Raw genomic sequence first — 25,142 nt, 5'->3', positions numbered from 1 at the left:
TGTCTTTGACTGAGATAGTGTTATAAAATCATATTTATTATTATTTATTAATATTTTTCTCTGTTACACCTTGGACAAACATTAATGTTGATCCAGGGAACTGAAGGGGGAGGGGAGGGGGAGGTGGGGAGAGGGAGAGGCAGGGGAAGGGGGAAGAGGGGATAAATAATATAAATAAATCATTTTACACAATGTTATTACAACTTCATAAAACCACTGCAAAAATAATAAAAAAACTCTAATTTTCGTTTAAATTCTAACAATCCCCACTAAACAATACATAATATGTACATACCTTTAGAACCTGGATGCAGCGTGAAAAAATAATAGAATATTAATATTGTTTATATATATTTAGATTAGTGATTAAATATAAACCTAAGTATTTTACATATTGATTTTTCCAATCTTATTATCATACAATATACTTTTTTTTTCTCTGTTCTATCATTAAAGGACATGCCTCAAACTCTGATTTTTAATCCTCATACCTTTGATATTTTTAACAATGAAATCTGCTAGGTAAATTATTCAAAGTTCAAAATAATAAATCTTTACACCAATAGGTTTCAACGATATTGAGATTAGGAAATTAGAGTTTCAGATGAGGAATAAGTTCCTGTGGAGGTTTAGATATATACAGGGTTAGTCACAATACATTGGATTTAATCCCATTAATCGTACATAATATAAACACGGAAAAATCTCATGAAAATTCCGCCAAAACTTTGTCTTTTATCTAGAATTGTCTGAAAGTCCCCACTCATCCTGATTTTTGACAAAGACATGTTTATGAAATCTATCTTTAGATGTCCCTGCAAATTAATTTTAGTAAAAAGTTACAGAAATCTTTAATCCAATGCTATATGACTCTCTCTGTACATTATAATAACTATTACAAATAAAGTTTAAAAATTTCGTTACCAAAATTTAAAATAATTTGGAAATAATTTTTGTTGGAATTAAAAACATTTCTTTTTTAACCAAACTGTATGCATTATAATAATAATTTGCAGTATTTATATCCTTGATATATCGAATATATTATATATGTAGATTATGCAGCACTATATGGGTATGCGAGCGAGCTAACCAGTTACATTAATCACACCAGTGTTCTCCCATAGATGTAGAAATATACAGACATTGTTCAATAAATAAGCAGATTGTTTAAACAAATAGTCGTAACTTTTATTTAGCTTAAAGAAATATTAAATAATTGCTTTCTGTGGCGATGTTCATTGTCAAGGTTTAAGGGGTTCAAATTCTTATTTCATTCAATCTCGTGAAGAAAAAGCTGGATTTTCGATTTTTTTTTTGGAAATATGGAAATGTCGTCTTCGTTACTAAAAATCTTCAGAAGGAATTGAGTCTGTGCCACAAACTCAAATTTTCTAATACCAATGTCTTTAAAACCTTATGATGTAAATCTTTGATATATACTTCAAACCTAGATTATTTTATCTAAAAATAGTTAGAAATATCAAAGGTCTCCGAAATTGGTTTCAAAGGATAAAGGGATTAGAAAATCAGAGTTTGTTGCAAAGACTCAATTCCTTTCAGGAATGAATTTTCTCAAAAGTAACTCTTGGGTCATATAAACAAAAAATATTATGAATTATTAATTACATTCTATAAATTAATTGTAATATCTAATGAATTATTGACGGTTTGAGTGGAATAACTCAACTAGGTGAATTTGTATGAGCTCTACGCTATTGGGTATCAAGCGTTTTCAATAATTTTCTCCTTATAAAGACGTTACAAATAGAAGTAAAATTATTAGCGTTCGAATCCGACTTTTTTGGGATTTAGTCTGACCCTCCTTTTATTTTTCGCGAGCACTCCCTTTAAAATCCAACTCACCAATTCTGATACAAGAGGGATGGATTTCCTCCTGGGTCTAAACTCCGGCATACTATCAATATCCTTGAAGAACGGGTTGTCTGCTCCGGATCGGGTTGGATCATTGTCTCCGGTCTTCTCCTAGACAAGGATACATGCTTTACATAGGGTCAGGGGTATACAAACACAGGGTAGTTACAAACAAGAGAGATTCAGGTTTGGTATCATTTCCGAACCCGTTTCAAACATTTTTGGTATTTCAAAAATATAACTATTTTAAGAATATATTAGAAAATCAAAAAAATTGTTTGGCTTGATTTATTTTGTCTGAAATTTTAAACATATAATTTTCACTGTATATATTTTTGTGGGGCCTCTTCCTTGTTTTCCTGCAGGAGAAATGCGCAAGTCACTTTTGTAGGGAACCCACAATTGAAAATAATCAGTTTTCAAAATTATAAACATTGATATATAATTAAAAATCCAAGGGCCTCTACAAAATGTTAAAAACAGACTTTAAAAGTGATACCAAACTTTATTTTAAGACAATAATGTAAATCTTAACAGAAGAAGGTTGAACACATAACGTATTTTCAAATGTAGAAAGTGTCCGAAAATAATCGTCAACAAAAAAAAGTAGATAATTCATTTCAATAATCAAATACAATAAGAATATAAGTGATAAATGTAAATATCGTCTTCTTCAAAATCTCCTCTGCTGTAATACCACTGTGATTTGAAGAATAGAAGGATATGTTAAATCTCAGTAATGTCGTCACTGATTTAGTGAAAATATTTAAAGAAATGTATCTTTGTTGAGTTATTTACTGAGAAAAAACTCCTCCGCGACAAAGATTGATCTAAGATTCTAAGATAAGATAGAAGTAAAAGTGCAAAACAAAATATCTGTGAATCTGATAAATCTATTAAAAGGTTGCAAAATAATGTGATTTTTATTCTAAACATAATTAATCTAAAGTGTTATTTTATAAATCGTTCATTACTTTATTGGTGCCGATCATGTAAAAAATATTAATCAATATTTTAGGGGTTTGGGAAATTAAACAGGAGCTTTGCGGTCGAGGGGGGGGGGGGTGAGAATTTTTTCTTCCTTTATTTTCTTTGATTACAAAATAAGAATGTAAAATGTGATTAAAGAGAAATATTATGTAATAAACTAATAAAAAATCTGTTTGTAAACGAGCACAAAACGAAAAAAATTGAATGAAGTATTTTCATAAATAACAAAAGTACTATAGGACTATAGGACTATACACTACACTTTGCGGCGGTTACAAAGAAGCATTATTAAGCAAAAACTTGGTTTCCGAGTCAAGGTTTGGTTCAGGATTGAAATAACATCAAAATTTTGTTTACATTAAACGCTTATTCAAACAAAAATTTAGGTTCTTAATTAACGTATTTTTCTGACTTAATTTAAAAAATCTTATTTCTGTTTAAATATGATAAGACTTGAAAGCTTGCTAAACATGCGTGTTTTCAAACGAAACATGCTAAAAAGATGGAAAAGATATTTGAATCAATTACTCTGATTTGTTTGCATCAGTTATTCCTGATATTTGACGGACAGACTTTTTGCTATTTTGATTCTAAACTCTATCCTGGGATCTAGGAGTAACCATCTAATGAGAAATACAAAGAGTTGAAATAAAACTGCATGGTGAAAACTTTTTACCGTATTGCACACATGAAGGTTAGCTATGATCTCTTAGTATTCCTGTTATCTACCTACTCCTAGTCTTGGATCTAATATATCTTTACCAAAAAAATAAAACTGAAGATGGAAGGTGGGAGGATCAGATTTTGCTTGGAGAAAAAATCTAAAACCTTACTAGTTCAATCAAATCTGCCTTTCTCTCTTTCATAAGAACTCCCCAACGTTTACCACATAGAGGTTTCTCATGGAGCAACGGTCCCTGATCACGGACTAATGTAACCTGCTCCGGGGCCTGCTCAGAGCTAGCCCAGGATTCCCTAGTACTCCGAAATCCATCGGAGGGAGCAGAATTCTTTACACCATCAAGACTTCTGCACTCCTCCGACTTCTGACGACTAGATCGACCCTGTGAGATATCGGAGGGAATTGAATTATGATTACTTGTTGGACTCTGATACGACTCTGTAATAGGACTTGGAGTAATATCTGGGGTTTCCTCATTTAAGCTTGAGGGAAGCCTTCCAATGACCATAGGTTTGTTGAGCTCCGAAGAAGGGATCTGGTCATTGGAATATTTACCGTTGATCCCTTCTTCGCTCACCCATAAAAAATGATCGGCGTCACTTTCCTGGGTTTCTGGGGTTTTCTCCTTCTCTCCTTTCTCACCATTTTCTTCCTTCTCGTCGTTTTCGTGCCAGTTACCATCATCCCCCCAGTATCCTTTACTGTAATCATACTCTATCCATTCTCCATCATCATCATAGTATCCAACCTCGTCGATATAATCAAACCAGGTTCCGTCTTCGTCAAAATATCCTGCTTCTCCATGCTCGTCATAAAAGATTCCATCCTCCCCGTAATATCCGTTCTTGAGGTGGTCTGGATAAAATGCTTCAGCTGCTGCAGCTGTGACCTCCTCTAAAAGATCAGGTTTAGGTTGTCTATCAGACAACTTGGGCTGAGGATCAGTGGGAAGAATGATAAGGTTTGCTGGACGCTTGGATACATCTGGTACAGGATCCTTTTTCAATTCTTCCTCCTCTTCATCCACAGAATCTGCACCGGACTGGGTTTCACTGTCTTCATCTGCTCCTCCTGTCACGCTAGAGTCATCATCACCATCAGAAGTACTTAATCTTCTAAGCACTCTCTTCTCCTTCTCTCCCTTAGTAACTATGTCCGGAGGTTTAGGATCGTCTGGAGGCTCCTTATTCATCTCATCTAGTTCTAATCTCTCCTTTTCCCTGGTCTTTATGTCCTCTTTAATCTCTGGCACCACATCATGGAGCTGTCCTAGAACTGTGCTCATCCGAGCTCCGACGGACTCTGATGGAATTATTTTCTGCATTTCCTGTTCATATTCCATCTCTTTTAATCTAGTTATCTCATGTTGATACCACTCATCTTCAGAATCAATGCTTTCTTCTGTACTCTGTCTTCTAGATCTTAAGCCTAGGGGTTTTGTCTGCATATCAAATGGAGCAAACCCGGCTTCTTCAAACTCTGAAACTTGTTTTACAACAGAGCCGGGGGCTGCTTCTTGAGTTTCCTCCGCCAATATCTCTGGTATAACATGCTCCTCTATATCTGCTAATTTAGCATCAATTGTCCTGAGTGCGCCCTCTAACCCTGAGTCAGCAACTAGATCAAGTTCTTCCTGGGAGTCAGAGTTGGAACTTCCGGTAAAGTTTTCCCGATCCTTCTTCTGCTTTTGCCGATATTTACCAAGTGCCCTGGAGACTGCAAACTCCCTGGATGATGGTTTACTACTGAGTATTTGCTGATGAACTGGAAGTATGTTAATGCCATTAGAGCGAGGTCTAGTTCCATTTGATGCACCCTGCTGTTCTCCCATACAAATTCCATTACTGGAGTATCCAGATTGATCTGCATTCTCGGGCTCTGCAAACTCTCTTTTTGGACTAATGCTGTGGTCAGACCGCATACTCACATCAGACTCACTAGAATCAGGTTTTCTCAGAGTACTCCCTACAGCTGGAGAAGGGGGATCTACCTCCAAAGTTTTGGGAATCAATTCTGAAACAAGCTCTCTTTGTTCTGTGCGCAATTTTCTCTTCTCTTTGAGTGAAAGTTTGCGGGATTTGTTGAGCTGAGTAGGGTCAGGTTCTCTAGCTTGGATTTGCTGGAAGAGACTGTTTGCCCTTGGTAGATTGCTTTCTGATGGGGAGTTCACCTCAGTTTCCATGATTTCTGAACCTTTGCTGAGTATCCCTGAATTGTCATCTGTTATTGCTCGTGGTTTATTGGATGTTTTGGACCCAGCTCCAGGCTTAATCTTTGGACCTATCTGTGCAGGAAGAGTCTGATGCAAATCACCCTCGGCACCACCAGACACTGATCTTCTTGGCAGGTTTTCTACAACTGTCCTTTCTTGATCTTCATCGCGGAAAAATAGAGTTTGATCCTGAACACTGTCCTCAGAAAGTGAGAAACTGTAGTTTCCGTCAATGATTGTTAACGGACTTTCTCCAGCTGCATTTCCCCTGGTTTCACTGATTTCTTTCTTCTTGCCTTTCCTGCGTGGATATGTGTCATATTGGATTTCTTGTTCTAGTATTGTTGTCATTCCTACAGGTTTACCCACATTCTCAGCACTTGTCTGCTTCTTTCGCGGTTTTTCAGAGCTTTTAGGATCAGAAATAATTCTTGGATCTTTGAATTCAGATTTCTTGTTTCCAGAACTAGGTTTAGGTTGAGGGGAAAAGTTTGTTTGAGTGACACTCTTCTGTGATTTAATCTTCTTTTCGTCCTCAGAGTTTCCAATATATCCGTCCTTTCTGGTCCTTCTTGTGTCCTGGGGAGGGTTTGGGAGCTGGGGAAGTTTTCTCTTGGTTGTAGCAGGAGCAGGAGCAGGAGGAAGGTTTCCAGAGCTAGGGATAAGATTCTCATAGGTAGGACTAGTATTCTCAGGTACGGGAAACTCTCCTATCTCAGAAACTCCGCTCTGTGTTGAACGCATACTGGAGGACATGCTCCTGATTTCATCTGATTCATCCCGTCCTAGTCCCTGGCTTCCTTCAGCTTTATTCGGCTTCACTGAACCAGATATCAATAGCTCAGCATCAGCAGCAATCCTTCCACTGTTAACATACTGAGCCGGCGACTCCGCTCCTTTACGAGATTTTTTCCCAAGATTTGGCTTTACAATGGTTTCAATGTTTTCACAACTGGCAGTGTTAAAGTTACTCAGGGGTAAATTATTATCTACAGTCTGGGGGTAACTATCCCTATGTACAACATTAAGAGCTTTATAAAATGATTCGTCAGGATCCTTGCCACCAAACCCGGAGAACTTTACGCTTCCTCCGTCCGTGTCAAAACTGTTGTCAGCATTATCGGAGCTGTCAGCTGTGTACAGATCTATAAGCTGAGTAATAACTGTCTGCTGCTCTGTAAGCAATCCTTCCATTTTCTCCAACCTCTCCCACATCTTGATATACTCTTGGGAGAGAACATCAAGAGCTCTCCAAGCATACCTAAGCTCATTCTCCAGCATGTCCAGCTTTCCGGCCAGGTGGTCCATCTGGTCCTCCATATACACCCCCTGCCCTGGCATGGGTGGAGGACCAGGACCTAGGCCGTGTGGAAGCCTGTGTCCAGGTACACTGAACACCTGATGTCTACTCAGGATGGGTGGCATCATCCCTGGACCTCGGACGGATCCAACCTGGAAAGATCTTGGATCCATATGGATTGTGTTCATATTGGCATTGTAGTCCATGCTAGATTGCAAGTGCTGTGCATGTTTCCTCTTGTATCTTTGACTAGTTTCTAAACCGTTGCTGCAGAGGTTCCAATACTTTAATTATTAATATTTTCTCTGCAAGAACTTTAACTTTCAAGCTTTCTCTCTTCTTTCTTGGTGGTTCAACCCACTTGCCGGAGCTAGGATTTATCCCTGTATATGGAACTACATACTGATAACTCTAACCCAACCCAATAGGAGAGAAGACGACCTCCAGTACACTGGAGTAAGATATATCCTAGGTTGGAGCAAAGCTCCGGCCCAACTGCCTGGCTGCAGAACCCTCGTGTATTGATTTGTCTGCCTAGGAGCCTCGGACTAACAATCCTCGGAGAGCTAATACTCCATACTCCAACCTCTGCGGGGTTTCACAAGCATTTCTCTGCTGTATAAACCAGGATATATCCAACCTGTACCGCAAACGGGATACAACNCCCAACCCTTCACGTGAACTATTTTGTAACATACCCCTCCTACTTAAACTTTGCTTCTACAAATATTAATAATCCCCGTTCAGAAGTTATTTTCCTAACCAACCTGTTCTCATTATCTCTTATTCCCCCGACTATTCGTGTTTATATTCTTTAAAGTATGTTTCCTTACAATAGCCCGTTCCTTCCATATTATAAGGGCTTGATACAGGGGGGGGGGTGTTGTTGATCCCCCCCTGGAAAAGTGGACCGAAGACTAAGAAAGTTCCTGTATATGCCCCTTCATATCATGCTTCTGTTATATCAAATATTCTAAATTTAAGAAAATCATGGTTTTACACCATCAGGTTGCAAGATATAGGAATTAGAAAATTTGAGTTTGTGGAAAAAAATCAGTTTCTTTGAAAGGAATTAAGTTTTTGTCACACCTCTGATTTTCTAATCCCTATATATTTAAAACCCAATTTTTACAAATATTTCCAAATAGGAATTCTGTTATATCAATTAATCTAACTTTGATATATCAAAGATTTAGGGATTAGAAAATTTGAGTTTGTGGCAAAGAATCAAATTATTTGAACTGCCATTTCTTTTAACTCTGAATAGCTTCTGTTACTTGTCCGAAAATATAAAAAGTAAAATCTTTCAATTAAACAAAATAATCCCAGTATCTTTGCTTAAAAAAGTGTACATCAGAATTTTTTTGTTATTCCACTAACAATTAATGGATCTCCTGTATTTCCCTAGATATACATTAATTCATTTGTCCTAAATCCATTTGTATATTTGTAATAATGTAAAAATAATTTTCTTTTCTGATCTTTATCTTTAAACATATTAGACATCTTTCCTAGCTTCTTTTTCATTAATTAAGGAGATTTAATTAATTTCTAGATATCCCAGAGGGTTCTGCCCCCCTCCCCCCCTTCTCTTCTCCCGTCCTAGTTTTCTTTTCTGGTTCAATAGATATTTTTGGTTTCTCTCTAATCAATTAGAAATTTGTTTTCCTTCTTTGTTTTGATTCTAGTTTTTAAGTTCTCCTCTGGTTTCACAGGTTTTCAAGTTCTTGTTCTCAGAGGCCCCCTAGGCTTTTCATATTTTTCTCCAGAAGCCTAGGTTACCCAACACACAAGGTTCTCAAGGTAGCAACTAGCAAATTTCTCCATGTTCTAAAGTTCTCTAGGAACCAAAACTCTCCGGGTGCCCGGGTTCTCCTGGTACCAGGGTTCTCCAAGTAACAGGGTTCTCCATGTACCAGGGTTCTCTAGGTACCTGGGTTCTCAAGGTATTAAGGTTCTCCAGGTACCAGGGTTCTGTAGGTACCTGGGTTCACAAGGTGTTAAGGTTTTCCAGGTATCAGGGTTCTCTTGATACCAAGTTTCTCCAGGTACCAGAGTTCTCCAGACACCAGAGTTCTCTTTGTGTCAAGGTTCTCCAGGTACCAGGGTTCTCTTAGTACAAGGGATCTCTGGAAACCATGGTTCTCCAGGAACCAAGGATCTCCAGGTACCAAGTTCATTTATTGTTCCAAGTTGAACCCAGAGAATATAAATATCCTGAAACCTGGAGTTAGAAAGTCAGTTTTCTGGTATAAGAGACATCTATTAACCAACCCGGACATTTTCTCCATTCTCTCTATCTCTCAATCTCTCTATCTCTCTATTTCTCTATATTTTGTTTCTCCCTTTCTGCATCTACCTCTCTATCTCCAACTTTTTTCCTCATTTTCTTCTTCTACCCTCTAACATCAAGTATTCTTATAGCAACTGTTTTTAATGTTTAAAAGGGGGTTTTCTTCTTTTTTCTAAAGATTTTTGTCTTTACTAAATTACTTCTTTATAATTTTCGTCAAATAAAGATTAAAAGCCTAGATTTCGTCAAAAACAAATTCCAATGACCATCCTTCCATTTCAGTTTATAGTCTAAAGATTCCTAAAAATTAACTTAATAAACCTTCAAAAAGTTAACCGTAAAACCATTATTTTTAATCTTTAAAAAAAGAACCTAAACGTTGATAAAGATAATTGTTTTCGTTTCAAAATAAATAAACAAGTCCTTACAATCCTGAAAATAAAATGCTACAAACTAGATAAATAAATAGATGGGAAAAACTAAGATATTCTAAAACTATTCAAGTGACAGGTTTAACGGCTTGAAAAAGTGAAAAATATTCGTGGTAAAAAATATATAACAGTGTGAAAATGCATTTAGGTGAGAAGTTAAAAATCATGCAGCTTCAGGGAGATTGAAGAAAAAACATGAAAAATACTTTTTTAAACTTAGAAATGTACATTTTTGTCATTTTATAGAACAAATGTATAGTAATCAACAAAATGTTCAGGAAATATGAGCAATTATCTTCATTATCCAGATGAAAACTGATTAATTAATAAATCATCAAAGTCTCATGTTTTATGAAAAACCCTGAAGCCTTGAACGCCTAGGTCTACGTATATCTCAGGTTCAATGTTGTTTGAGAGATCTATTCCTGAAAATTCATGCAGTTCTGCACCTGTTTTTAGATCTACACTAGAGAATATAATGATTTTGGTTTGGAAACAAGGTTCAAACAGGAGTAAATTGTTTTTGCATGATAATCCACTTTTTCTTAATTCAAGCAAGTTTTTTCTTTTCTTTTTTTGAACATTGCTCCAGGATGTTGCACATTCTGTCTCTAATTGTGTAAAACCTAGAAGTACATAATAATTAAGAGGGATAAAGTGCACTACATATTGCACAGTATGTACAGTGTATGCATGACTGTACACTGTGTATAAGCTGTAAATGGTTGCAGACGATGTATGTAAATGTGGTGAAGGTTTCTAGCTTGAAGCAATCATGCTTAGTACTCATCTCCGCCCTTACCTCCAGCTTTGTCATGATATTACTAAACGCCCACTCCCACTTCTCCTTCGGTCGCATCGTTCTCGTTTTGTTGATGTGACGTTCTTCTCGTTGTTTCTCAACCTTCTTCGGTACATCAAAGGTTACGCTCTTCTTGCTTTCAACTGAATCCTGCTTTTCAACCTTTGGTTCCTCCTTAGACTCATCTCCTGATATCTTGGGTTTAACGGATTCCCGTCTTGAAGCTTCTTCTGTTTTTGTTTCTTCCATCTTCTCTGTGTCTTCGTTTTCCGGTTCTTCTGTTGAAGGTTTCTTCTCAATTTCCGCCGGTTCTCCAGTCTGACCCTGAGCAGAGGCCTCGACTGCGTCCTGTTTCTTCATCTGAGGTTTATGTTTTACAGGTTCTTTTTTAGTTGGAGTAGGTTTCTGTTGTCCTCCCATCATACCTCCCAGACCAAACCCTGAGATACCAAAACCGGACTGCTGTTTCTGCTGAGGTTTACCTCCAAGTCCTCCAAGGAGTCCACCTCCGAAGCTCATTGCTCCACCTAGAAGGTTCTTTGCGGCATCTCCAGCCGCTTTAGCAGCTTCTTGAGCTGCTTTTAGATCAGGATCCAAATCAGCATCATCTCTATCTTGATCCTTACTAAACTTACGGGTAGGTTTAATTTCTTCTACAGGTTTTGGTTCAGGTTGAGGTTCTGGTTCCGGTACAGGAACTTCTTCTTTTTTGTTCTCCTCCTGTGCTTCTTCAGTCTCCTCTACAGCAGTAAGATCAGGTTTAGGATATCCTTCCTCCTCAGGGATCTCTTCATAGTACTGTCCTTCCTCAAGCTCATCGTCGTATTCGTTATACCAGAGACCATCATCTCCCTCGTACCAGTGATCATCATAGTCCTCAGGGCGGGGTAATCCTCCGGTAGGTTGTCCTGGCTCAGGGATAGGTTGCAGTTGAGGGTCCGGAGCTGCAGGGACCTTCCAGCGTGAGACCTTAGCAAGAAAATAGGTTTATATCTCCTTGAAAAGGATAAATGATCAGGATTGTCTTGTAACTCCTGCTAAAACTTTAAGGCTTCTTGTCACTAATTCGAGAAAAAGATATAAATATATTATGAAAAATTTAATTTCAGTGTTCACAGTGCGCAATCACCTAGCAGCAAAAAGAGAGTGCTTTTTCAACAAACAAACAAAACTTATCAACTGGAACCCGAGAATTTATATAAAGCTATAAATTCTAGAGAGATAATTATTATTAAGATCTCTTTTAACATGAAAGGTATGTACGCTGTTAACATATACCGAATTCATATTTTCAATACATTCTTTTACGAACGTTTACCGGCTTTTTTAAACACAATGGTTAGGGATGGAGAATAAAGGATTTTCCAGTTTTATTTTAAAATAGGTCATGATTTGATCCGTTCTGAGCTGTAAACTTTAGAACTGTGGATATCGAGATCCTTTTTTTTGATTATCTCAAGATTAATTTATTATTTAGTTTGTATTCTGGAAAGTTTATAAAATTCAACCAATCAGACCTTTGATTGCCGAATTCGAAAAACCAACCAGAAGTCGATAATTTTTTTTTATTTTGCGCTTGAATCCAGCTGGGAAATAAAACAGAGAGGATTCACAACGGTACCCTTGAAACCTAAATCTAATCCTTGTGTTGTTAAAGTAAGAATGTAGAGAAACCATAAATAAAAATGATAAAATTTGAAAAACAAAAACATGGTTTGGTCAGACAAAGGGTTTAAGGGAACTGTTATGAAATGTGCATGCAACTCTTTCAACGGAGGGTTCCTTGAAATTACATTTACAGTCCCTTTAAGCTTTTTTTTTTAAACATTAGGTCCGACAAAGACAAGAATATATATTTATTTATGTGATATATTTAACCCTGAAATAAACACGGATCCCAGCTTATTTAGCAACAAAACTGGAAAAGGAAATTAAACCTCCATTCCTAACCTTAACGCTAGAACTCGAACGTGTTTATCAATTAATAGGTAAACTGCAATGTATTAAAATGTGAATAAAATCGGTATATTACAATTTAAATTAAGCTAATATTATAAAATGATCTAAGGCGAGAGAATCAAACAAAAAAAAATATCTTTCATTCAGAGTCAGGAACTTTTGGTTTTGATAGAACTGAGCTACAAAACCTTATCTCGAAACCCTTAACAAAACTTTTGAATTTAAAAGCTTAGCCGTTTCAATTCTAGTCAGATTGGTCGAGATTGGAAATATCCTGACATTTTTCTTAATCTAATCCCCGAATCCCCCGTTCCGTCCATTCAAAAGTTCCTGATTCTGAATACATAAGAATATGTTGATATTGTATAATTTTTAAATCAACAACATGAAGTTTAAAGAAAACACATTCCTTGAAAAGGTAGTAAAAATGTAAAAAAAAAATCTGTTATTATTTCCTTTAAACTCTCTTTAATCAGATGGAATTGAGAATAATTATTTAACCATGTTTCATCCAATTCCACATTTCGTTTCTTAAGAGCAAGGAAAAAACTTTAAGAATTTCCCATTTCAAATAAATTACAATTACACGTTGTTGACATAAAAATAAATACTTTTTGTAACTCTGCGGTAAAAGTAACGAGACCTATTAAAGGGAGGGACCGGCAATGTATTGTAGTTGAACTGAGAATCTGGTGTTAGGATTCATTTGAGACATATAAAACGTTTCAATGATGTATAATTACTGAGTTTGAGCGCAAAGTCGACGTTCAAAATCATCCATTTGGTGGTTACGTTTTTAGAATCAATTTTTTCAAGATTATTAAATAACGACGAAAAAATGTAAAAAAAAATTTACAGTAAACTGATATTTAGGAACATATTTCTCAATTGATATTTTCCCGATAAATCAATGTTAGAATCGATTGTTTCCATGATAATGCTTAATTTTGTTTTTCTCAATCTGTTCCTGAACAACTAATAAGTTTACTGCAGAATTTTTACTACATTTTTCGTCGTCGTTATTGAATAATTTTTAAAAATGGATTCTCAAAATCATCCCTCAAAAATGAACAATCTATGAGGATTTTAAAGATTGAATTTGCGTTCTTGCTGAACAAATATGCACCGTAGGTCTCAAATGATTCATAAAAAATGTTTTCAGAATACTACATTCTCAGTTCAACTACCATACATTGCCGGTCACTCCCTTTAGAAGAAAAAAACACCGGTTCTAATAGTTTCAAACAAACTAGCTCAGTCTAAAGAAACTTTAAACTATTGAAGTTAATCTGGGCGTTTTAAAGCCTGAGCCATTAAACGTGTCAGTCCTTCATTCGTTTCAAAAATAAGAAAACAACAGTAAACTTTAAAATTTAAAAAATATTATTTCATGGATAACTAATAACTAGGATGGTTGAGAACTAAAATGGATGAGAACTAGGATGGATGACAACTAGGATGAATGAGTACTAAGATGAATAAGAACTAGGATGGATGAGTACTATAATGGATGAGAACTAGGAGTATGAGAACTAGGATGGATGAGAACTAGAATGGATGAATGAGTGTAAGGATGCAAACTAGAATGAGCTAGAATGATTGAAACTAAAGAGTTTTTATCTAATATTTCCCGGCGCTAAAATTAAATAAAAATCTAAAATTATACTTTTAAAAAGGAATTAAGTTATAATTATGAATAATTTTACTTTCTATTTTCCAATTCCATTACAAGAAAGTAATTACTTGGGAACTATTCTTTTTTATATAAGTATTGTTGTAAAGTGAAAAATAGAAAGCATACTGTATGTGGTTTAACTAGAAAAAAGGAAATAAAAAAACAATTTTACATTTTACATTGTTTTTTTTTCAGTTTATTCAAAAACAAGATCAATGATAATCTAAATGTGAAAACAGTAAATAAAAAAGTAAATTGTCAATATTTTTTTCTTTTTTCTAGTTAAAAAATAGTTTACTGTTTGTGACAACTGTAAATGAACGTACAGTAAGTTGTAGATATAAAAACAAGAAATTATTCTTAGAATTGGACATTGTACATAAAACAAAGCATAGTTTCAGATTTGTACATTGAACATATAACAGGAAAATCTGTTAAATATTCATATTGTTTAATCTTTGAAATTATATTTTTAATAATAATGTAGAAGCAAGTTTTTAAAAATCAAAAATCAAAAATGGGTAAGGATAGGATTCAACCAAAAATGTATATCATCCGATCTAAATATATTTCTCTTAAAGCTTTAACCCTATTGGACTGAAATACTTTAAGTTTTGAAACTAAACAAACAATGAAATATTTAAAACTTTTGAACCTTTAAGAAAACTACATAAAATAGGATTTTCATCTCAATTTAATTGTCCGCAATAATTTTAAGAAAATCAATCACAGAACTTTAAACGATTTCAATTAAAAATTTTGATTTTAAAAGTAAGAAGATTATAATTTTTAATCCCCGGCTGAATAGAAATTTTAAAAAACCCGTTTTTGCCAATTCAAATGTTAAAATAAAGTCCAAGTACAGGCACAAAAAGTAAACATCAAAGAAAGAAAAATAAAGCTCTTAAATTGCTAATTTTACAAAACTATGTTTTTAAGAGTTTTACATTGTTTGAATTGATATTGATGCAGTTTAAATTCTTTCATTTTTTTTTTATGAAATTTGAATATTTTCAATTTCATTCGATATCTACCTAATATGTTTAATATGAAATATAAAATATATAGAATATAAAATTAATTAACTTTCAAGCACTAGAACTATACACTACTGCAATAAAATAGAAATAAACTTTACAGTATTTAGCTAAAAGAATTAAATCATGAATAATTTAGAAAAATTTAAGTTTAGTCACCATGTTCTATCATATGGATTGAGATTGGGCTAAACTATTTTTAATTCAAGAGGTTTCCACAGAGAAGAATGGGTTGGAAACCTCTTATTTACTGGAAGCATGACAAGACTAGAGCAGGGTTCAGGTCCTGGAGTTGACCTGCTCGGCTGGAGTTACCTGTCTACAAAAACTGTACGCCCATCGCCAGCGCTGCCTAGCGGTCATCCGTGCAGTGCACGGTTTATTGATGAGGTCGTCTTCATTTATTTCAGGTTTTGAATCAGCATTTGTCTGCTCAGATTGTTTAGGAATATCCAGTGGTATTTGAATTGGTTCGGATTTTGCAACAGGTTCAGGTTTAGAGAGAGATTGAGCAACAGGGATTGAAGCAGTAACAGGGGCTGGAGCAGAGACAAGGGTTGGAGCTGGAGCAGGTGTTGAAGCTGGAGCAGGAGCGGGGGTTAGAGCAGTTTTAGTTTTAGTTAAAGACGTAGGAACAGTAGCAGGTTTGTCTTGAGTTTTTGGCTCTGGTTTTTTCGTTTGTACTGGTTTTGGAGCTGGTTTCTTTGAGGGTTCGGTTGAACCGAACAAACCACCAAGTCCCCCGAACCCAAACCCAGATTGAGATTTAGTATCAGCTTTAGGTTTAGTCCCTGAGCTCAAAGAATCCATGAAACCACCGCCCAATCCAGACATTCCCTTCAACAGGTTCTTAGAAGCCTCTGCAGCAGCTTTGGCTGCTTCCTCTGCTGCCTTGGAAGCTTCAGAAGCAGCTGTAGCTGCTGCATCTTCATTTTTGTTTTTAAACTCATTAGGTTTAAGTTTTGATGCAAGAACAGGTTCAGCATAGAATTGTCCTTCCTCAAGTTCATCATCATATTCATTATACATCAACCCATCCTCTCCTTCATACCAGTAGTCCTCGTAATCTGCAGGTCGGGGTAATCCCTTCAACGCTTCAACACTAGGAGTAGGTTCTGGTTTAGTTTGCTCTTTAGGTATTTTAGCTTTAGGTTCATCTGAGTAGTAATATCCCTCCTCAAGTTCATCATCGTATTCATTATACATCAATCCGTCCTCTCCCTCGTACCAACACTCCTCATAGTCCAGAGGTTTAGAGAGATGGTGGGGATCTCTTGTAACCTGTTTTTCTACAAGAGCTGAAGCTTTAGTCGTGTCCTGAGGAAGGTCAACCTTGGATACGGAGCTCGGTTGGTCGGAAACCTGGCTGCTTGCCTCATGTATCTGGTCTGCTGCAGGTTGAACCTTCTGTGTCAAGGGTTGAGCTTGAACCTCCTTCCTTCGCTCCCGTTCCAGTCGTTTTATTACGCGGTTTTGCTTAATGGAAACATTAATTTTTAAATATCCAAATTAATAAGTTGAGTCTACAACAAGTATTCTGTATAAAGCACACACAAAGTTAATTCTAGAAGGACATAACATAGAATCTGAATAAATAAACCCAGCTTATAATAACAAGAAAATCCAACTCTAAGCAGCTGAAACAATGGTTTCAGAAATTGTATTATAAGAAAGATGTATTGCTGGTTCCCAGTAAACCTATAAAAAACTATATCAAAGGGTTGTGAATAAAGTCCTACCTGGAGAATCTTCGTAAAAGCCCACTGCCACCTATCCTTGGGATTCTGATTGATTCGTTCTCTTAATGGCATTGGGACAGCATCATCCCGATCGAAGCTGACACCCTTAAGTTTTCCTGGTGTACCATGAGCACTAGATACAGGATCTGCATCCCGGATAGATTCAGTCTCAGGCATATCATCCTCATCCATATCATCATATTCATTATACCAGTTTCCATCATAGTCCTGATACCACATATCCTCATAATCTGACGGTTTCTTTCTCTCCTTACGCGGAGACGGTTCACGTTTCTCCTCTATCAATGAGGAAACCTTACCGTTCATTGGTTTAGCTGGTTTCTGTTTAACCTGTTGCAACTGTTCTACACTAGGTTCATGTTTGGTTACGGGTTCCACTGGTTTAGGGGGATCCTGAGCTTTGGTCTGGGGTGGTAAAGGTTTGATTTCTTCAACATGTTTGATCACAGGTTCTTTAGGCTGAGAAAAAGGGGTTTGATTCTGAATCTGAACTAAAGGTTGAACGGATGGAACGGGTTCAACCTTCTTGAAGAGGTCTGGTTGGACAGGTTCAGCTTTCTTATCTGTATTTTTGTAAAGACTTTCCTCGGCCTTCTTTAACTCTTCCTCAGAGTAGAAATCATCATCCTCAGCGAACTCATATCCTAGATCTGTGTATTCATTCCTCCAGGATCCATCATCCTCCTGGTACCAGTAATCATCAAAATCCTCCGGTCTTGGTTGTTTAACAGGTTTGGAGCTCTGATGCTTGACTTCAACAGGTATTGGTTCCTCGGCTTTAGCTCCCGGAGTTGGACAGCTACTGAAAAGAGCGGAGAATCCGTCCGTTGATCTTTGCTTTTTAACCTTACTTTGGGTTAGACTTCCGGTTTCCGGTTTCTCAGATTCCAGCTTGGCCTCAATCTTATGATTCTCCTGTTCCACGAGGAGGACATCCTCCGCCGCAAACTCATATCCGAGGTCATCGTACTCGTTGTACCAGTATCCGTCGTCTGCTTGATACCAGTAATCATCATAATCCGCCGGTTTAGGGGGTAGAGGAGCCTTCTTAGCTGATCCAACCTGCTTACCAACAAGTCCATCTGTAGTATAAAAGTCGTCGGAAGTTGTACCATTTGTTGCATTGAAGCCGGTCGGAAGAAATCCATTGGATTTAGAATGTACTTTCTCAGATATTTGAGGAAGCTGAGGAAGCGCGATTTTTACATCCGGAACTGACTCAGAAGCAGCTTCAAGGGCAGCATCAGCTGCATCAGCGATGCTGTCAACGGCAAGAGCTGCTGAGGAAGCAGCTTCTTTAGCTGCTCCCATGATTCCACTGCTGAAGCTTGAAAGCCCTTTAAAAAGATTGGATTCTGGTTGATCTGCAGGTTTGATTTCTTGAGGTTTGGATCCCAAAGATAAACTAGTGTCCGGGTACCCAGGCGCAGCTGAGGATTGTTTTGATCTATCTTGTGAAGGCACTGATTGGTTTGCTTGCTGGAGCTGAGGTTCAGCCCCATCAGGTGGTCCCCACTCTCCCAACTCATTTTGTACATAACCGTACTCCTCCAATCTATAATCATACTGCCATTCTCCATTGTCGTCCTCGTACCAATCATACTGATTGTAAAACTGTCCATCACTCTCCTCATACCAAGCATCATCGTAATCGGAAGGTTTTGCCCGGGACACAGTCGCCATTGGGGGCTTGGAAGAATTATCTTTTGCATTGTTTTCAGGGTCCAAACTAGGACCGGGATTCACGTCCACAGGTTTGGTCCGATTGTTTAGACTGGTATCACTGGATTTAACTATATCACTTTCTTTAACTAGTTTTGTATCCGGAGCTGGGGTTAGTCCTTGCTCAGTTTTCTCCGGGTATTTGTATCCGTCCTTGTACCCGGCTCCATATGGGATGTAGTAATTACCAGCTTCGTCCTTCTCATTGTTGATTTTATTCAGTAAGGAATCCTGGAACAATAAAAAATTATGTCATTAGAAGAACGACTGTCTAGTTTCAAGTGATCATCCATTTAAAAAGGGGTTTGCCCAATTCACAAAGGTACTCTTTTAATTTTTCTCTAATCAATAATATACGGGAAACCCACAGTCGAAAAGATTTAAAAAAGAAGAGTTGTGAATCAAATATACCTTTCTAATAAGGGAGAGTCACTTAAAATGACGTAAACAGTCCCTTTGATTAGTTACAATTTAGACTGATTTCCAACAATTAGCTACAGGGTGTCCCATGAAACATGACAGTTTGAAAAATAGTTTGAAATGTCTTCTTCCATAATTTGTTAAGATCTTTGATACCAACGAGAATAATAAAGAATATCACAATGGATAATAGTAAAATTAATTTCAAATTAAAATATATTTGAACAAAAATACTTTTTAATATTTACTAACTGTCATGTTTCATGGGACTCTCTGTAAATGATGAAAATCCAACATTTTCTGTCCCAATTTTGTATATTATTTGATATTTAAGACTTTTAGAAGATCTAGGATATATTTCATATTTTAATTCAAATTTGATCTTAAATGTGAAAATCAACCAAATACTAATTTAAATAAATTTTAATGTTAATTATAATTTAATTACTTCATTACTCTAACTAAGGAATCACATGAAAGCTTTGATGATATAGATTCAATCAACTTTAAAACTTCAATAATAATTCAGCATTAAAGGGTCTGTAAGCGTAATTTCAAGTAAGCGTGATTTCAAGTGACCCTCAATGCCTGATTCACAACAGTACCTTAAAAATATTTGTCTAATATCAAGAAAATTGATTATTTTTCGAAATGTCTTCCTTATTTGCATAAATTATGGGTTCACTACAAAGTTACTTGCGCATTTCTGCAACAGGAAGACTTAAAGAAATTGTCAGAATTAAATACTTTTAATCCTTAAAAAAACGTCATTATCTTCAACATTATTAAGGTTTCAAGGGCACCGTGAATCGGGCTTTTGCCATCTTTGCATGGATGGTCACTGGAAATTACGTTTACTGTCCCTTTAATAAAATATCTTCTGGTAGAACATACTTTATATTTAGAATGTTGGATAAACACATCAAAATAGAATTTAGACTTGATAAAAATATTTGTCCAGCTCTCTAACCTTGTTTTCTTTATTTGAAGTGTTTGAGGCGGATTTGTTCAAATCGTAGTTGGGGTCCTAAGATACATTTATTCATTGCTTCATATTTAACAACAGCTAGGGTTGTTAGCGTTTTAAAAAACGATCGAGAAAACGATCGTTTTTTAAAAACGACCGTTTTTAAAAAACTATATTTTAAAAGAAGATCGTTTTTCGTTTTTTCTTCGTCGTTTTTAAGACGAAGCGATCATTTTTCAAAAAGTGGAAACGATCCATCCCTATACACAGCACTACTCAGTCTCACTTTCAGGCAGAAATGAAAATAGTTTAAATTCTAAAGTAAAAGTCTTTAAACTGTCAGAACAGAAGATATTGAAAACAAAGTTCTAAATTGAAAATTTTATAAATTTAACTTTCATTAAAACTATTTGAAACATTAGATATCCCTCTGAAAAGTTAAATTAACACAACTAACAATAAATTAAACACAGTTAAATATTAATTAACACAACCTGAACAATAGTTGAGATGTTTTCATTCTATAGTATTATTTGAAAGCTACTTTCGCTTTTTTACAGCAATTAGAAAACAAAAATGGCCTAAAAATTCCACACATTAGGTGTATATGAACAAATACTTTTACATAAAAGCCTCATTAGAAAGTTTGAAAATTGTATAAGATGAAATTAAGTTTAAAATACTGAAAAATGGTTGCCCCATTATTTTTGAAAAATTCTAAAAACAAGTCTTTCCTTCACATTTTCTTTAATTAAAATGAAGAATATGTAAATGTCTAATCTTTTATAATTATCTTTTACTGGATTTACTTCAAAAAATTAGATAAATTCCGAAATCTGATTCTTTTAATAATATCTCTACATGAAAAATTTCCCGTACCTTTCCTACTTTAAATCTTGAACCTTATATAGATTACAGAGTTGAACTGATTTAAACTTAAAAAGTTACCAGCTCTAAAAATTTCGCAAATTTTCCAAGATAAAATCCGTAAAATGTTTTCCAACTTTCAATAAATTTGAGAAAGTATAATTGTAAATTATTCAAGAATAAAACCAATTTGAAGAAAATAAAATCTTTAATTGAAAAAAATCAGGAAAGTAGAAATAAAAAGTAAAAATTTAAAGGGATTAATAGTAAATTTATAAGTAAATTAATAAATGAATAGACAAATAAAAATAGGAAGAATGAATTAATGAATTAATGGTTAAGGTTGAGTATAAGGATGAATTTATGAATAAATGTTTAAATTAATATTTGGATGAATAAATGATGAATGTATCCCTGGTGCCATTCTCCATATTCATCTTGGATCCATCCTTCATGTCCAGTATCATCGTATTCATAGTACTGGTCATCCCATCCATATCTAAACAATTCAAAGTACTTGTCATCCCATCCAAATCTAAACAATACATTGTACTTGTCATACCATCCATATATAAACAATTCATAGTACTGATCATTCCATCCATATCTAAACAACACATAGTACTTGTCATCCCATCCATATATAAACAACACATTGTACTGGTCATTCCATCCATATCTAAACAATACATATTACTTGTCATCCCATCCATATCTAAACAATTCATAGTACTTGTCATCCCATCCATATCTAAACAATTCAAAGAACTTGTCATCCCATCCATGTCTAAACAATTCATTGTACTGGTCATCCCTTCCATATCTAAACAATTCATAGTACATATCATCCCATCCATATCTAAACAATTCATAGTACTTGCCATCCCATCCATATCTAAACAATACATATTACTTGTCATCCCATCCATATCTAAACAATTCATAGTACTGGTCATCCCTTCCATATCTAAACAATTCATAGACTTGTCATCCCATCCATATCTAAACAATTCATAGTACTCGTCATCCCATCCATTTCTAAACAATTCATAGTACTTGTCATCCCATCAATATCTAAACAATTCGTAGTAGTGGCCATCCCATCCATATATAAACAATTCATAGTACTTTTCATCCCATCCATATATAAAAATTCATAGTACTGTTCATCCCATCCATATATAAAAATTCATAGTACTGGCCATCCCATCCAAATATAAACAATTCATAGTACTGTTCATCCCATCCATATATAAACAATTCATAGTACTGGCCATCCCATCCATATATAAACAATTCATAGTACTGTTCATCCCATCCATATCTAAACAATTCATAGTACTGTTCATCCCATCCATATCATAACACTTCATAGTACTGGCCATCCCATCCATATATAAACAATTCACAGTACTCGTCATCCCTTCCATATCTTAACAATTTATAGTACTGGTCATCCCTTCCATATATAAACAATGCATAGTACTGTTTATCCCATCCATATATAAACAATTCATAGTACTGGCCATCCCTTCCATATCTAAACAATTCATAGACTTGTCATCCCATCCATATCTAAACAATTCAAAGAACTTGTCATCCCATCCATATCTAAACAATGCATAGTACTGTTCATCCCATCCATATATAAACAATTCATAGTACTGGCCATCCCTTCCATATCTAAAAAATTCATAGACTTGTCATCTCATCCATATCTAAACAATTCATAGGACTTGTCATCCCATCCATATCAAAACCATGCATAGTACTGGCCATCCCTTCCATATCTAAACAATTCATAGACTTGTCATCTCTTCCATATCTAAAAAATTCACAGTACTTGTCATCCCTTCCATATCTAAACAATTTATAGACTTGTCATCCCATCCATATCTAAACAATTCAAAGTACTGGTCATCCCTTCCATATCTAAACAATTCATAGTACTGGTCATTCCTTCCATATCTAAACAATTCATAGTACTTGTCATCCCATCTATATATAAACAATACATAGTGATTGTCATCCCATCCATATCTAAACAATTCAAAGAACTTGTCATCCCATCCATATCTTAACAATATATAATGATTGTCATCCCATCCATATATAAACAATGCATAGTACTGGTCATCTCATCTATAGACAATAGACAGACATGGACAACATACATAGACAATAGACAGACATGGACAACCGACATAAACAATGGAAAGACGTGGACAACAGCCATAGACAAAAGACAGACAATAGACAGACATGGACAACAGACATAGACAAAAGACAGACATGGAAAACGGACATAGACAAGAGACCGATATGGACAACTGACAGAGACAATAGACAGACATGAACATTAGACATAGACAATTGACTACAGACATGGACAACTGACATAGACAATAGAAAGACATGCACGGACGACAAAAATAGACAATAGAAATAGAAAAAAAATAATTAATGGACAATATCTGTATAATCTGCCATACCTATAATACTGGTCATACTGGTCTGCATAATACTGATCCGTGATGTCGTCTTCACCAGGAGGAAGGAGACCTTCCCCTCCTGGACCTGCAACATGAACATTTATGATATACACTTGTGCAAGGCATTTATAATATACCTACGCGGCATTTATGATATACCTACCTGCACGCCATTTAATTTGCCTGTGTGACATTAATGATATACCTGCGCGCCATTTAATTTGCCTGTGTGACATTAATGATATACTTGCGCGCTATGCATTATATATCTGCACAGCATTTATGATATACCTGCGCGGCATTAATAATATGTATATCTGCGCGGCATTAATAATATGTATACCTGCGCGGCATTAGTAATATGTATACCTGTGCTGCATAAATCTTATACTTGGGTTACCCACAAAAGATGGGTGTTTAATGACTTCAAAACTTTTTTTTGTAAGCAGTGAAGAATGTACATTGTACAAGAATAATAAATTACAAACTGAAGTGCCCGGCGTTGCCAGTAGAATTTTAGAAACTCTTGAAAAGTAAATTTGAATTTAAAGAAAAAATCGATTTTTGGATGAAAAAAAATTCGGTCCACCCGTTTGGCCAGCAATAGCTAACATACACACAAATATATAAATATATATATAGATAGATATGAGCGAAGCGCTTTTTTATATAGAAGATAGAAGAAGGAATATATCATCTAGCTATCCTGAATATTCATAATTTTAAGAAGTATTTCGGTCATTTTTCTGTACATTTACACTCTACAGGAAATTGTGAGAGTTTAAAAATAATAAGAAAGCTGAAAATATATTTGATAAGTTTCTATGAGTGTGGTATATATCGATGTCAAAATATATTTATTAAGTTTCGAATGAGTATGATATATATCCATGTAAAAATATATTTAATAAGTTTCGAATGAGTATGGTATATATCGATGTCAAAATATATTAATTAAGTTTCGAATAAGTATGATATATATCCATGTAAAAATATATTTAATAATTTTCGAATGAGAATGATATATATCCATGTAAAAATATATTTAATAAGTTTCGAATGAGTATGGTATATATCGATGTCAAAATATTTTTAATAAGTTTCGAATGAGTATGATATATATCCATGTAAAAAATAAGTTTCGAATGAGTATGATATCTATCCATGTAAAAATATATTTAATAAGTTTCGAATGAGTATGATATATATCCATGTAAAAATATAAGTTAGACATTAATCAGACGCGAGAAGATCAAAACTTTCTAATATAAGGTTCCGAGACTGGTTTACAGAATACACAATTTATGTTAGAACTGACCCAGGCTGAATATACGGAAATTGCGCCAAAATAAAAGAGCAAATGCGCCAAATGGACTTTTTCATGGAATGTAAGTTCAGAGAATTTTTTTGAATATTTAAGATGTCTTTTTTCTAATAAATTTTTTTTTCAAAGAAAATGTAGTGTTAATCTGTGTCTTTAAGAAATATTGGACTTTTGGACTTTTTCATAAAAATCTATAATAAAAAGAAAATCTAGTGTTAATTTGGGTCATTGAGAAAATATTGGGGTTTTGGATTTTTTCATTTAAGAATGATTGCAATATATTTTTGAACAATTAAAGAACCCTAAGTTTTTGTTTTTAGTGGTTTGGTTTGTT

The 25,142-nt window shown here is 35.1% G+C and overlaps 1 protein-coding gene across 13 annotated transcripts in view; it reads right to left on the bottom strand.

The window, feature by feature from the left end:
• LOC111708785 (protein unc-13 homolog B) overlaps positions 1-25,142 on the bottom strand; it is a 107,804-nt gene that overhangs the window by 33,946 nt on the left and 48,716 nt on the right. For 8 of the 13 annotated variants that reach the window (XM_023482268.1, XM_023482269.1, XM_023482271.1 and 5 more), the window contains 8 exons: positions 23,485-23,569; positions 21,407-21,491; positions 20,129-20,185; positions 16,996-18,969; positions 15,572-16,732; positions 10,586-11,554; positions 1,867-1,986; positions 296-304 (listed from right to left, as the gene is read on the bottom strand). In XM_023482268.1, the coding sequence (XP_023338036.1) occupies positions 296-304; positions 1,867-1,986; positions 10,586-11,554; positions 15,572-16,732; positions 16,996-18,969; positions 20,129-20,185; positions 21,407-21,491; positions 23,485-23,569 (4,460 nt within the window). Of the gene's footprint in view, positions 1-295; positions 305-1,866; positions 1,987-3,698; positions 7,682-10,585; positions 11,555-15,571; positions 16,733-16,995; positions 18,970-20,128; positions 20,186-21,406; positions 21,492-23,484; positions 23,570-25,142 lie in introns of those variants that run through there. The other 5 variants (XM_023482266.1, XM_023482267.1, XM_023482272.1 and 2 more) reach the window with 5 other exon arrangements.

The sequence above is a fragment of the Eurytemora carolleeae genome, unplaced genomic scaffold (genome assembly GCF_000591075.1).
Source record: "Eurytemora carolleeae unplaced genomic scaffold, Eaff_2.0 scaffold909, whole genome shotgun sequence".
Lineage (NCBI taxonomy): Eukaryota > Metazoa > Arthropoda > Copepoda > Calanoida > Temoridae > Eurytemora > Eurytemora carolleeae.
Note: the sequence above shows the minus strand (reverse complement) of the source record. Positions and strands in the feature narration are given on the sequence as shown.